We start from the raw sequence: 15093 nt of genomic DNA on the forward strand, positions 1-15093 counted from the left end.
TGATGGAACTTTTCGACAGTTGCAATTGATAACGAAACGTTAGTAAAAATTTGAAAAAAAATACACTTGTGTCAATAATTGAAGACATTTGAACCGATGGTTAACAAAAAGGTGAATTGTAATCATTAAATTGCAAAGAACTCTTTATTTACAACGGCCACAGTGGTATTTAAGGATTGAGTTTTTATGTCCATGTATAAAACGAAACAATGTAGAAATAAAAGCTAATAAACAACGTGAAAAAGGCGGTATTGTCCGACGAAATGATTCTAGCCTTACTTTGAATACAAAAAAAGAGGTGTTTGTTCAAATACCAGGAAACCAGAACAATGATATAGTTTGCCAAGCAACGTATTAGTGCACTGACGCTGGCGTTGTTGTAAATTCAGACTCACTGGCAAAACAACTCCAACAGCTACACAGGCTTAAGCTTCCTTCCATTTGTGATCTTCCCGAACCCATATCCACAATCCACCAAACGGACGCGAGCCTCGTCGCCGTCAAGTAAGCTCTCGTCTTGTGGAGCGTCGTATTTAGTTAGACGAAGACAATGTTACAGCTTAACTTCCTCAGTACCGTTGATTTCTGTATCTCTGTTCTCTTCTTCATCTCGTAGTATTGTTTCTCCATTGACCCAGTCCCTTGCCGTCAAATCTTCTGCTTCCAAATCCAGGTCCATTTTTCGCGCAATCATAAGCAATAGCTTATTCTGTAATTCCACATTCTTTACCAGAGTCTTGACTCGCTTTTTCGTTTTAGATATCTGTCGTTGGATGTCATTGACGATAGCTTCGTGCATCTCTTCACGAGATGTTAAGGAGGATGTCGAGTCGAAAAAGCGGGCTTGCCCCCAAAGCCATGCGTGAAATCTTCTGAAAAGAGAATTGACGGAAAGTTAATTTTATCGTTACCGTTACACTGTTGTGGTACTAAAATTCTCAGTCATCGTAGCATCTTACGGGGGATGCCACCTATTGTTCTTGCGCATACGAACTGAGTGAGTATCAAGCAATTAATTTTTCGCAGACGGATTTTGTATATTTATGGAGTGATTTCATAGCAATGCTGCGGAAGATTCACATGGTTGCAGCTGTGCGGAAAGCGTGCTCCTTGGGCGAAAGACCAAAAGAGAAAGCATAATGACACGTTTTTTTTTTCTACGAGACATTGGAAGAGCAGCGAATTTAAGCAACTGATTCAATATGTATGTTAAGCATTACGTTCATTAGCCAACGAGCAGGTACTCTCTCTCTCTCTCTGCGGTAGGAGAGAAGAAAAACCCGCACGCGTCCCTCTGAATTTTGAATGCCGTCGCCTGATATCACGCTCAGAGAGCTGTCAAAAATTAGCCAATCAGCGCGCACCCGAAGTAAACATTGTAAAACCAGTAAGCCACGCTTTGCGTATTTCAAATTCCTCGAGGAAGAAACTCCAAAAAAACTGTAAGGGAAGCCTTCGCCATAAAATCCTAACGACTACTGCTGATGTTTTGTCGAGGACAGGAAACTACCACGGTGACATGAAGTCGCCCTCGTTGTATTTTGGCCGCTACAAAAAACAGTTGGGAAATAAGACTTTTCCCGAATCCTGAATCCTGAGGAGCGGAGGGGTTGGCGCAGTGGCCCACTGCCTTCCAACCCTAATGTCCCGGGTTCCATTCCCGGTTCTGCTGAGACTGGAATATTTGGCGACCTTCTTTCCCGCTAAAGTTCACTCGGCTTTCCATCCTTCCGAGGTCAGTAAAATGAGTACCAGCATGCATGGACTGCTTAGAAGCGGCTGCAATTTGCGCCTGTATATGCTTCCAGTCCGCTGGGGGTAAATTGATCATTGTAAAGCGCCTTTGAGACGTTAGTGATAAGGGCGCTATATAAATGCACCACTTTACTTTTTTACTTTTTATAACAGAGATAGAACTTCCTTTCCTTCCAGCTGAGAAGCCATTGCATCGCGTTGCCCGAACTTTAATTATGTACAATTTTCTCAAACGCATTTCTGACCACCTCATCTCTCGAGGCGAAGTATCGGAGCTTGTCAATGGTGACGTCACCAGGTAATTTAATTTCAGCGAATCAGTATTTTGCGTCCAAAATGTGGACGCGACATTCAAAATTCAAAGCCATGCGGGCAGGCCCTCATCTTACCCCCGACCCCAGTCCCTCGGAGGGCCTGCTCGCAGGCTATACGTTCATGGATAGTTAAACAACTATTCACCGAAGTGTAGGTGGCTAGTGGTGTTTATTTACCGCTGGTGAATAGCAAAGGATATGCGGAGTTTGAGTAGCCAATCAGAGCGCGCCTTCAACGCTAACCACTGTTTTAGAATATACTAGAAATGTATATGATTGCAACACAAATAGCGCATACCCGTATTTGGTTTGGCGCACGTTTGGTTTTATCTCGATTGAAGCCTTATAAATCCTACGAGTTAACATTCTTGGATACTTGTTTTCAACTTCGGCCACAAACGCTACTTGCATCGCCATTCTCTCAAGGGTAGCATTCCTCCGAACGGATTCGATGTCACCCACAGCAAGACCAACCTGGTATTGAAACATAACAAACAGTCAAACCATCCCGGAGGTCCCGACGTCAGGGAAAACCACCAATTTTTTTTCTTTTCTTTTTTCTTTGGGGGTGGGGGAAGAGGTTGGAGGGAAGCAGGAACCCGTTTCTCGAAAAATTCTCAAAAAGCCCTTTGTGAAACTGTCAACCGCTTGTTATGGAAAGCCGATTTTTGACATGTTTTCAAGGTAGCAAAAAGCTAAATGACTATGAAGTTTGACGACTTAAGCCCTCTCCGTTCTTGAGATACAGAGGGAATTGACACCCGAGAATGACCCGTAAATTTTCGGGACTCTCGAGAAACGTGGACCAGGACTGGACTGTAGTGCAGAGGAAGAGTACCTTTCTCTCCCTCCGCCCTCAAACAAGCCGTATTCTGCGGTCGCTTCTATTACAGTTTCGCTATGAGGAAATGAAGACAGAACCGAAACGCCTTAGAGGCATTCATTGTTGTTTCCAGGCATCATTATACAAGTTCCTTTTATATTCTTTAATCTTCTTTCCGTGTTTGAGCCAAGGTCTATTTCACGTTTTCTACTTGACTACTCGAATGACGACTCTATCAATCGCGGCACCTCAACGTAAACTAGACGTACACCTACCAATAGATTCATGAGGATGATTGACATCATAAAGAGAAAAAAGAAGATGAACACAGCTGATATTTCAGGAAAAGGATTGAGCGGATTCCCTGTCTTCTCGCTGTCTTCTTTGATGGTGTTAATGAACGTGTCATCATACTCGAACTCACCGACCATCATAACGGACACTTTCACAAAGGACCAACCAACGGACCGGAACGGCTCCTGAATTGCAAATATGTATCGGTTATGGACTATTACAAACCCGTAGAAGAAGCCTGTGTAGCAAGCGCGAAAAGGGGAGGGAGGGCACGGGAAGACATGGTTGAAAAGAGAAGGAGGAACTGGGGAGAGAGGAGTGCCCTCTACTTGTCCCTTGCTGGTAGACTATAAAGTTTTCAGCCTCTGTGGCAACCAAGTACATTCCTTTGACTGGAGTTTTTTGTCGACCACGTGGACTGAGACCACGAGAGTATCAAAGGTAGAATAGTGAGACAAGGACGAAGCCCACCATTCACACCGATTCTATTCGTAAAATGCTGATCGCTCCACTCTTTTCATCTCCTCGAAAATCTTTGAATAATCAGGGAATGCTTACAATACTCATACTGTAACCTTTACTTTAAATAACATTCTAGTTCGCTTAAGTCGTCTCTCCTACCTACATGTAGGCTCTGAAATGACTTCAACGAGTGCGAGTGGTTTGAGTTCTTGCGCTAGAAACAAAGCCTTGTAAATTCGGCGGATCCGACTTTTGCTTACTCGACGCGGCCCCGATGCTAACGCTCGACTTCATACCTCATTAAGGTGGCTCAAACCAGTTTCAACACTTTCAAGAGACCTTGTTATTAGAGGAATTGCCACTACAACACTTTTATCACGTAACATCAATGTTATGGTACCATGTAAAACATCAATTATTGCTGAACAAGATGCAGTAATTTTTGTGACGTAACAAAATACCATAACAACAGGAAAGCCTTGCAAAAACACCCTATATTTTGGCTTTAGTTGCTCATATCTGAAAAGCACAAAAGTGATCAGCAGGCCAAGATGACACTCTCTGCAAAGCTAAAATAAATTCTGTGCTACCTTAAATTTTCAATTAAGTAAGGTGGCTCTGAATCCGCTCCACATAATTTTTTTAACCTTTGCAGAAAGTTTCATTCTGGCATGCTGATTACAGTTCAGAAATAAAAAATGGGGGTCACGGAGTTCGTTTTTGAGATATGAGCAGCTAAAGCCAAAATATGGGGTGTTTTTGCAGGGCTTTCCTGTTGCCATAGTAACTTCAACGTCACAAAAATGACCAAATCTTTTCAGCAATAATTGGTGTTTGATATGGTACCATAACATTGCTGTTAAGTGATAAAGTGATGCAGTGTCAATGCTTCTAACTGGTCTAATGAAGGTTCCTCGGTTCAATACTAAGTATGGCGACAGATCATTTTCCGCCTGTGCACCAACACTTTGGAATAGCCTACCTGATCATTTGAGACTTGCAACTGACCTCTATTCTTTTAAGCGTGATCTTAAGACTTACTTGTTTCGCGAGTCTTTTTATTAGGGTTAGGTTAGGATTCTTTTTAGGATAACATTTTAGTTGCTTTCTATTTTAGTGGATCTTGTAAACTTGATGTGCAGCGCCTTAGGACTTTAGGACTTCAGGTGCGCTATATTAAGTCTTTTATTATTATTATTATTATTATTATTATTATTATTATTATTATTATTATTATTATTATTATTATTATTTATAACGTTTCTTTCAAGTGTTAAAACTGGTTTGAGTGATTAATGTGACATATTCATCAAAGGTTTGAGTGACAGCTCGAAATGAAGTGGGACGTTTTGTCACAATCACACACTGTCTTCTAAAATTGTATATGGGAAATGTACTTCGTTGCGAAAAAAAGCGATGAATTTTATTAAACTGGCAAAGTTAGTCTTACCTGTTCCTTGAAAAGGATATAAAACACAATGGAGAAGGCTAAAATAAAGATGAAGAACACAAGCATGACTCTTGCTACAGTTCTTGTCACTTCCAAGAACATGTTCACATAAATTCCAAGCGTTTGAAATCGTCTCATGAACAGAATCGCGTTGATATAGGAGAGGAAAATGGAAATAATTCCAGGGATCCAAAAGTTTCGAGGATTTTTCAAGTCACCAAACACGCTGTCTAGTTGCTCGCCAGTGAACATGTAAGGCATCATGAAGCATAGTGTTGACAGATAAAGAGCCCATTCGGTCATATTGGAAGAGTCCTTGAAGTAATCCCACTTTTGGAGAACGAGTTGAAAAATCTCCTTAGCGACGTTAGCTCCAGCAAAAATCAAAGCGAGGAAAAGCACTACTCCGTTAAACTCCGTTGCCTTGCTGAAAATGTCGGAGGGGGCAACAGCTCGTGACGTTCCGTTTGGCTCTTCCTTTACAGGATTAAAATCTTGCGCGTCTCTCTCGGTGACCACGAATATCGTATGCGTGATCAAGAAAACCAGATATGTCGAAAGATTAAAATAGTAAATGTAAATCCCAAAAGACGTCCATTTTACATCCAACAGCTTCTGCGTCAGAGGATGCAAGAGAAGACTTTCTCGGTGAAACTTCACCATCGTTGTGGGACCAAAGAACGATTTTCCATCGGCGCCTGATTCGTCGTCGGGCCCAGGATCAAGAAGATGGAAATCATAACGCTCGGTGTAGTTAGGATCTGTTTGGATGTGCGATGAACGCTGGATGCACTTGTCCATCACCAATGAAGCAGCCTCAGGAAAATACTCGATGAGGATTTTCATTGGTGGTTCCTGATTTGGGCTTCGAACTTCCAAAATCTCTGGCCATCTAGCAGAAGAGAGCAGAAACAACACGAGGGAAATGAATGGGTGCGTGTGGTACATTTTGCATACTTCGTACATAGAAGTATAACATTTTTTTTTTACTATATACTCATCACAATACCATGTTTCTGATTGCTCCATGAAGAATGCACAAACAATAAAGGTTGTAGAGTGCAATGCGAAAGTTGCTATGGAAACACAACGCTGGAGTAATTTTGTTGTGTATGTAACAACCAAAAAATCGTATGAACTGGCTCGTACATTTCATGATTTATGGTCAATCACAATTTTGCAATTTTGAGAACTTTCAAAACGTCACTCGTGCCCATAATGCACACGGGTTCATACAATTTCTTATAATATACAACGACGTGATAAGCAGGAGAAAATAGTCCTCCAATGATAAGGCGGTTGCTTGGCAACGAACGAAAGGCAGACTGAGAAGGAAATCAGAGTCTAATGCAGGAGTCGAACTTACAACCTGCATGAGGAGCTCATCAAGACCTCTATCTCCACTAATTCCTTGAGTCAACCCTTTCCCGAGTAAATTAATTTTTAGGAACAGTTTTTTTCCCCGTGAAAAGTATCATATTTCCCTTGACGCCGAGATAGCTTTGTTTTGATTGGCTTTTACAACAGTGGGCGTGCCGAATCTCCCAAGGGAGGTTGGCTTTTTCAACAGTGGGCGTTCTATAAATAAATCTGCTTGGGAAAGGGTTCACTCCTGGGCCAAGTGTGGGGGGTTCCTTGAGGAGCTGCTGAACACCTTCGTTAAAACCGATCGAATGTCAAGCAAGTATAACATCCTTCCCACTTTTTACATTACAGCATTTCAATCGTCAGTTGTATTTCTTTTCCCATATTCATAAATCAACTATCTGGCGTGGGACTGTAGTCGAATTCAATTCCTAACTTTTCCTCGGATTGTAGCTCAATACTCGGACTTGAAATCCAATCCTCTCCTTAATTAATGCCAGATTTTATTTGAGGCAATTGACATCAAAAAGGAATTGCGCAAAAACATTAATCACAGTCGGTTTTAAAGTTGCCTTGGGTTACAAGTGACTGATTTTTAGTAATGTTGCTTGGTGAGTAGCGGGCAAAACTCTACCGAAGCACTGAAATGCCATCGTAAAACGAGAAACAGACATCCCTGCATATTTTCACCCAACGAATAACAAGCTGTCTTTATTTTTAATAAATACATAGGGAAAAAAAAGGAGTAAAAGCTTTCATGCCAACCTTTTGTTTCGAGCAATCGCTAAGGCAACGTCTCCCGCGCCAGATTGCACTGCGACATCCAAACACGTCTGTCCCAGGGTATTTCTTATGCAAACGTTAGCACCATAACTTAGCAGCAGCTCAACAACCTTGACTTTACCGTAAGAAGCAGAAATATGCAATGCTGTATCCCCACGGTTGTTCACGAGATCGATAATCGCTTGCTTATCCAGCAGTTCCAGCGATGTCTTTTCACAACCTGATCTTGCCGCCCACATCAACGGGGTCCAGCGATTACTGTCCCTGGTATTAACGTCTGATCCCAGTCTGGTAAGAACCTGACAGGCCTTCCTGTTAAGTTACCATGAATATGAATAAGCCAGACCTTCGAGACAGGCTTTTGCCTGTAGCATTTCTCTGGGACGGGTTGTTCTTAGGAAAAACAGCGACTCGGAGGCAATGTGCTCGTACCAGATGATCATAATAATAATAACATGGGTGACCAATTACTCCTTAATTTGGGCGCGAAATTTCAGCGTTAATTTATTAATTACAATGTGGCCATGGTAGCTTTTGTTAAGGTGCCAAAATGGCGTCTTATGGACGTAATTTGTCACCCATGATATTAATAGTTAATCAAATGGTATACTCGTGAAATTAGGGAATAATTTCACTTGCGTTTTGTCCAAAATCAAATAATTTCCCACGCCTTTATTAAAGGCCTGGCCAAACGCTCGCAACATTTCAACGCAACATCTTGCAACATTGGTGCATGATGTTGCGACATGTGTTGCACGGGCTGGCCAAACGCACGCAACATTTCCATCATTTTCAACGCAACATGTCAATGTTCATGTGCCCCAGGCCCCTGGTGCGCAAGAGGTGGACCTAACGCGCATGCCTTAGCGCAACAATGTTGCGTGAACGTGGCCAAAGATCTTCGCAGTTATTAACGCAATTTTTTAGCAATTGCGTAAAGAAGCCTGAAAAATTCAGGACTTCAACTGCGAAGATCATAGGTTCACTTGATTTCATATCCGCAGTTCATATATGGTCCATTTCATATATCATTTCATCGTTGTCTCATTCCTCACGGGAACATTGGAACCCACAAATGACCAGCTCCCAACGTCACTGGCTTCATAGCTCAGTTGGTTAGAGCGTCGAACCGGTATCGCGAGGTCACGGGTTCAAACCCCGTTGAAGTCCTGAATTTTTCAGGCTTCTTTGCGCAATTGCAAAAATTGCGTTCATAACTGCGAAGATCATAGCTTCACTTGATCATATCAAATCGTCGGTTGGTATTTGAGGAGAGGGGAAAACCGGACCCTGACCCGAAGAAAAACCTCTCAAAGTAGGGGCCCCTTTCCAGAAAGTCCCGAAAACGTTTCGGGCCCGAAACGTAATAAGTGAAACTGCTAACCGCTTGTTTTGGAAAGCCGATCTTTCAAAAAACAAAAATGACTGTGAAGACTGTCGACTTAAATACTCTCCGTTCTTGAGATACAATGGGAATTTTGACACCCGAAAATGGCCCGTAAAGTTTTGGGACTTTCGAGAAACGTGCCGCAAGATAGAGAAGCAATGAACTCAACCCACACGTGACGTCAAGTCTTGTAAGGTTCACGTTAGCGAGAGGCGAGTGCTCTAACCACAGCGCCACCCCTACTCAAAGTTAACGCTCGTTTGTTTTATCATATATCACAATTACAAAATTTGCGAATAAGCACTATACATTGATGACAGAGAGGCCTACAGGTGTAAAATTTGTCGCTGAATTGAAATTGAAACTGGAAAATACCACGACACAAGAAACGCAATTCCACCTAGCTGTTTTAATATAATTTTGCTTTGAACGTGTGATGCAACCCTTACTTAAAGTTATGACCTATGGCTACAGATTTCGCCAGCGGTACTTTTTACGAGAGAACTACACAATGCCGTGACTGAATTCAACACTTTGAAAGGTGTCATTGAGCTAAACACATCAATGCTATCCAGTCAGGCACGGTAGAGAAGCGACAGACCTTAGAGAAACTCGCCATGCACAAACTGCTCGACAGCACCGAAAAAGAAACTGACCTGTTTCCTTTCATGGCTGCAAGGTGAATGGGAGTCCTTCCGTGATCATCTCTTTCATTCAATCCCGACATGCCTTTTCCCAAGGCCTCCACATGTGTGACCAGTCCACTTTGGGCCGCAAGATGAAGTGGACTCCGTTGATTGTAATCTCGAAAGGACGCCCGGGAATACTTTGCTAACAACAACTCGAGAATCTAATGAGAAAAGTAGTAGTACTCAATCCATAAAAAGGCAAACTAATAATACCATTAAAGAGGCCCAGCCAATCATTGCAGCACACATACATTAACCTTAATCGGTCGAAGGTCTTCGTAATAAATATAAGTTAAGGCCTCCGTCCTCGATATTTATCTCAGTTTTACACACTTCCTCGATCGTAGCGCAATAATAGCAACGTTAATAAAACACGAACAACGCTTCAAAATAACTGCATGTTTAATGCAAAGTGGAAACAATAACTCATAAGTTCGAATTTTAACGATGCTGGAGTTGAGGAATTTGGCTAAGTGAACTTTTTCGTGCGCTCCTTTCAAAAATAGCTTGCATTTTAATTCTAGTTACTCACTCACTTTTATGTTTGGAGAAATTGCAGCGTTGTGCAGAGGCACTCTCTCCAAAGCATCAGACCTGTATAGATTTTCCTTGACTTCGGCATTCCCTAGTAGAAGCTCCACCATTTCCAAGTGACCCTTTTCAACTGCCAGGTGCAAGCAAGTCTTCATCTCTTTCGTGCAGGCGTGAACATCAGCTCCTAATTCCAGAAGAATGCGCACAGTATAGACGTTACCTGAGGCCACTGCCATCAAAAAAGGGGTTCGATTGTCATCACTTTTCGCATCGATTTCCGCACCCAAACTAAGAAGATGTTTGATGACGTCAACAGAATTTCCCGAAGCAGCTCTAAAAAGGATCAAAATAGGAGTTAACATAATCAACCAACTCTGGTCCAGAGGCTATCTGACGTAATTTCATCCAGCAGATTAGTTATTCTCGATTTGAAACTGGATCTGGTCTGGAACAAGTACTTTCCTCCCTTTGAAATTCGCGGGCCTTGTTTAATTTACGAATCTCTGAAATTATGCTAAGCAAGCTAAACGCGAACTCAGGAAAATAATTTTGCTAATAATAATAATACTAGACCAAGGTCTTGAGACGTGACAATTATTGTCCGTTATCTGAAGATCCTCGTCTACTATTCGGGCGCAACTAAACATGCCAGGTGCTCCATGGTCTGATCTTGGGTAGACAGCAACAAGATATCCTTTGGGGGCCGGAAACCCCGTATACACGATAAATATTTACATGTATAACCAAAGAGCGTAGTGATAAAAGCCAAGCACAGTTTTAAAAGGCGCTATGAAGTCCACACCTTTACTCAGTCGTTTCTCACCTATGCAATGGGGTCTGTTTTTCAGTATCTCTCATATGAAAATCGGCTCCATTTCGACAGAGTATTTTAACTATTTCCAGATCACCTTTTGTGGCTGCTATATGAAGTGGGGTTACCAACGTTACCCTCTGCGCATTCACGTCGGCGCCATGTTTGAGGCAGAGTTCAACTGACTTGGCCTTTCCAGTTTCCGCGGCCACGTGAAGTGCGCGGTCCTGGTCTAAATCGGGTTCATTTAAATAGTCGTTGACGTTGATGAGTTTGGAAGCCGCTGGGTAAAAGTGAAAAAAAGACCATGGTAAAATTTTGATATATAAGAGAATGTTATACCAGAAATATACGATCATAGACAAAACTGTTGGGAAGGTTAGCACTTTTGACGTCTTCATTGCATTGCCGTGTATTATTTTCCTTCTTTTCCCTTTTTAAACAACCTTATTGTGGCTCCCTCCCTATAAGACGTTTTATGGAATCAATAGCAAGTCGTTGCCTTGTATTAAAAGATCACTTGAAAAAAAGAGACCTAGCTGGAAAATAATTCATCGCGAAATAAAAACGTTCGGATGTCGTCCTTGGAAAAACTTGCAATCCGATAACACTTTTACGGCCTTTAAGGGTCGGTTATATTTGATTATCTTTTCGTGGATAATTAAACTGACCTTCTCTTATTAACAGCTCAGCTATGTGTGTATTGCAACTGAACATGGCAGTGTGTAACGGGGTGCTGCAATCCGCGGTTTTTGCAGTTATATCAGCGCCATAGCTTAACAAGACGTGGCAAATGTCTAAATCACCATTCATACACACAAGGTGTAAAGCTGTCATCCCAACTTGTGTCTTGGCATTGATGTCAATGTCTGAGTCCCCCACGAGTAGATCTACGACGTCTTTATTTCGCCTGCGCACAGCATGATGGAGGGCGTTGTTCTCTAGTGCGTCTAGAAGCTGTGCATTTGCGCCAGAACGCAGCAAAACTTGAGCTACAGAGGCAGAGTTGAACCTTCACAAAATCAAACAAGCAACAAGTTAAGCATCTCGCATTTCTCTGCAAAGAAATTACATTGGCTCGCTCCTTCATCTAATGCAATAATTACTGCCTTTCCGTGAATCAAGCATTTTCTTTGGTTACTTAAGGTTTACAGCGAAGAAATTTGAATGTAGCTTTTACCTGACACCTATTTGCATCTTACTAAAAGAAAGGGACGCTACTTGCTATTAATAGGTTCATCTTTTCCTTTTTAGCAAATTGGTAGCATGTAGAGTGTCGAAAGTAATAAACGAATTGCTTTTGTTTTGCACGACTTCACTCAGTGATTGGTTCAAAGTTTTCGCGACACTTTTTCAACCAATCAGAAGTGATACCTAAACCAATCGTGGCTCGCGCGTGCACATTTTCCCGCGCTTTCTGTCGGCTACGTTTAATTACTTCGACTTTTGATTGGTTTACTGGATTGTCTCCGTCCTTTTTCATTGGCCAATTTAGTAATTACTTTGGTTTTGGTTTTACAACACTCGAAACTCGCTCGAAAAGTACTCTTGCGACAACTTCGGATCACTCCTGCTTGAAAAACACCAGGGATGAGTGTCAAAACGTTGAGTATTTGAGCTGTACCTTTGTAAGAAACAGATTTTTTCAAACCAGAATAGGATCAAACCATGCCTGACTTTCCTCTGTTATATACTGACGCAATGTACCGTGACATTTGAATACTTGACGGTCTGAAAGGGACGAGAAAGGCAAAGAAAGAGCCTGGCATATGAAGTAAAGCAGCCTTGTTAAAAACATAGAGATCTTGCTACAGAAGAAAAAGATTCTGTTTGGAGATGAATAGCGATAACTGTTATGTTAAACCAGGTAGGTCGAAAAACACAGGTCAAAGGTCAGGTTATAGATCAACTATAAAAGAGACAACAAAAGAAATATAACTTGATAAATATTTCCCCCCCCCCCCCCCCCTCGGCAACTGCGGGGCATTTGCTCAAGTTGTCAGTCCCGGAGGTGGGGCATTCACAATTTTATCGTGGCCCAGGGGCTGGGCATTAGCCTACCCCGGGGCGACCCCCGGGCATTTGACACACATGTTTTCAAATTAACATGGAAGAGTTTATCGGAAAAGACGAGGCCTTCGTTAGGCTTGTCTGTCACGGACTCGAAAAACTTGTGGATGTTTTTAAAGGTATGTTTTCTCAATTTTAGGTATTTCTTCATTTATACTTGTAAGCATATGAATATATAAAAGTGGCAAGGTGAAATAATATCACAAAACAATCACTGACGTTAAGACTGCGTAAACACGACCACTTCGCATTTGGCATTCAAAACTAGCCTAGCAATTTTCAAATTCATGAAAGTGGAGTTAAAATACAGAAGGTTTGCGAATTCAAATGATGCGATCTTCAAGACAGATCTTGTGAGCGTAAAATGCGATCAAAGATCATTTAAGATGTCTTGATTCTTGACAGACAAAGTAGCCTGCGAATACAGGCGCCAATTGGAAGGTGACGATCCCGGGGGCAGGGCATTTGCCCTCTTTCTTCGTCCCCACCCCGGGGCATTTAGACAGCCTATGTGTCCGCCACCCCGGGGAATTTGCGCATTTTTTTAAAAAAATGCTAATGCCCGGGGGTTAGCCCAGGGTGGGGGGGGGGGGGGGCGAGCAACCGTTAGTTTTATTTATGTGAGCCGCCGTCCGGCACCAAGGACGAACTGATAAATTAAATGTGAAGCGGTAAAACGAGTTAGTAAACTTGTTTTGGCGCTTGCACATGCGTTGAGCTACGTAACTGCTGCGTTTGGGCGAGCCTGCTGCGTAGTGATCAAGTGGACAAATATTCCATGTTTTTCCCGCGAAATGAGACGAAGGGATATCAAATAATGGCCTGTCAATTGCATCACTTTTAGCGGAGGGGTTGGCGCAGTGGTAAGATCTCTGCCTTCCAACCCTAAGGTCCCGGGTTCCATTCCCGGTTCTGCCGAAACTGGAATATTTGGAGACCTTCTTTCCCGCTAAAGTTCATCTCAGCTTTCCATCCTTCCGAGGTCGGTAAAATGAGTACCAGCATGCATGGACTGCTTAGAAGCGGCTGCAATTTGCGCCTGTATATGCTTCCAGTCCGCTGGGGGTAATTTGATCATTGTAAAGCGCCTTTGAGACCTTGTGATAAGGGCGCTATATAAATGCACCACTTCACTTTACTTTTACTTTACTTCGCACATGCTTGATGGCAAATCTAACGGTTGCTCGCAGTGGTTTCTCTCTCAGGAAGCGTAAAAGAAAACCAACTACTCGCAGGGTACAGTTCTTATGAGTTTCCTTGCATACGTGAAAATCACACTTTGTGTCACCGAGCACGAGACCTGTTTGGACTACAATACCATGACAACATTTAGATTGACAAAAAATCGCTGAAGCGATGTCATAACAGACCGTGACAGTGAAATCAACTTCAACTGATTGAAAAATTGACTGCAATTAGGAAAGTACGTCTCTGATAAATGTGATTAGACTTCAATATAACTTGCTTCTTGCATGCAAAACGAACGCTTACATTATTAAAATAAGTTATTTAAGTCACCAATATATGTTGGCTCACTCGAGTATGATAACTAAAATGCGTTTTACAAGATTAAAAAAAAAATTAACTCCAGATGTATTTGTCAATTTTGAGTTGCATTCACTAGTAAAGAGGCAATTTGACAAGTTTACATAGGCCAATACTCACAAAATACACTCACATAAACATCGCCTGACGGTTTGTCTATCAACACTAACATAATGTAAATATATTTCTATACATGTATTGATGTCTCCCAAGGTTTGCGTAAAAAATGTAACGGTCAATTCCAATCGTCCGCGCCCTTTGCAAATACAAGTATTACGGTGAAAGGTTAAAAGACTCTTACCTCGCCGCAACATGCAATGGAGTTGATCCATCTCTTAAACGGATATCAACATCAGCCCCACGATCGATCAAAACTCGTGTTGCCTCGGCTCGATTTAATCTGGCCGAGAAGTGGAGTAAAGACGCCCCTTCCTCGTCAAGACTGTTGAGCAACTTAACATTGTCGCTGTCCAAGAGAAATTCCTTTAGCTCTGCCACTCTTCCATCTTGAAGAATGTCCCGCGCTAACTGCGAGCGTGCTGAAAGAGGCGCCAAATATTTGTCGATTGGCGAAAGCTCGAAATTGTTGTCAATTATATTGACATTCAAGAGGCTTGCAGCTGTCGCTTGTCGACTAAGAAACGGCGAATCGCTTGATCCCAGCCCATCTGTTATTAGTGAAGACATTGCCCTTGTTGGTAGATCCTTCTTGTATGAATTTAATGACCTAAAACCTCTGGAATATGAATGCGTGACGTTAAGACTGCGCTTTGACCCTGCCACCAGCACAGCCACAACTTGAGTAATCAAA

The 15093-nt window shown here is 42.2% G+C and overlaps 1 protein-coding gene across 2 annotated transcripts in view; it reads right to left on the minus strand.

Moving 5' to 3' along the window:
• Nucleotides 1–137: 137 nt before the first annotated feature.
• The window catches only part of LOC137996803 (transient receptor potential cation channel subfamily A member 1-like), a 16706-nt gene continuing 1750 nt past the window's right edge, over nt 138–15093 (minus strand). Inside the window, exons 1-10 of one of the 2 annotated variants that reach the window (XM_068842388.1) lie at nt 14584–15093; nt 11339–11679; nt 10680–10950; nt 9859–10189; nt 9290–9483; nt 7229–7558; nt 5099–5990; nt 3168–3371; nt 2368–2543; nt 138–872 (exon numbers count right to left, since the gene is read on the minus strand). The exon at nt 14584–15093 is cut by the window's right edge and continues 1750 nt beyond it. In XM_068842388.1, coding sequence (XP_068698489.1) covers nt 554–872; nt 2368–2543; nt 3168–3371; nt 5099–5990; nt 7229–7558; nt 9290–9483; nt 9859–10189; nt 10680–10950; nt 11339–11679; nt 14584–14969 — 3444 coding nt within the window. In that variant the 5' untranslated portion in view covers nt 14970–15093 and the 3' untranslated portion in view covers nt 138–553. The remainder of the gene's footprint in view (nt 873–2367; nt 2544–3167; nt 3372–5098; nt 5991–7228; nt 7559–9289; nt 9484–9858; nt 10190–10679; nt 10951–11338; nt 11680–14583) is intronic. The other variant, XM_068842389.1, reaches the window with a different exon arrangement.

This window comes from Montipora foliosa, chromosome 3 (genome assembly GCF_036669935.1).
Source record: "Montipora foliosa isolate CH-2021 chromosome 3, ASM3666993v2, whole genome shotgun sequence".
Classification (NCBI taxonomy): domain Eukaryota; kingdom Metazoa; phylum Cnidaria; class Anthozoa; order Scleractinia; family Acroporidae; genus Montipora; species Montipora foliosa.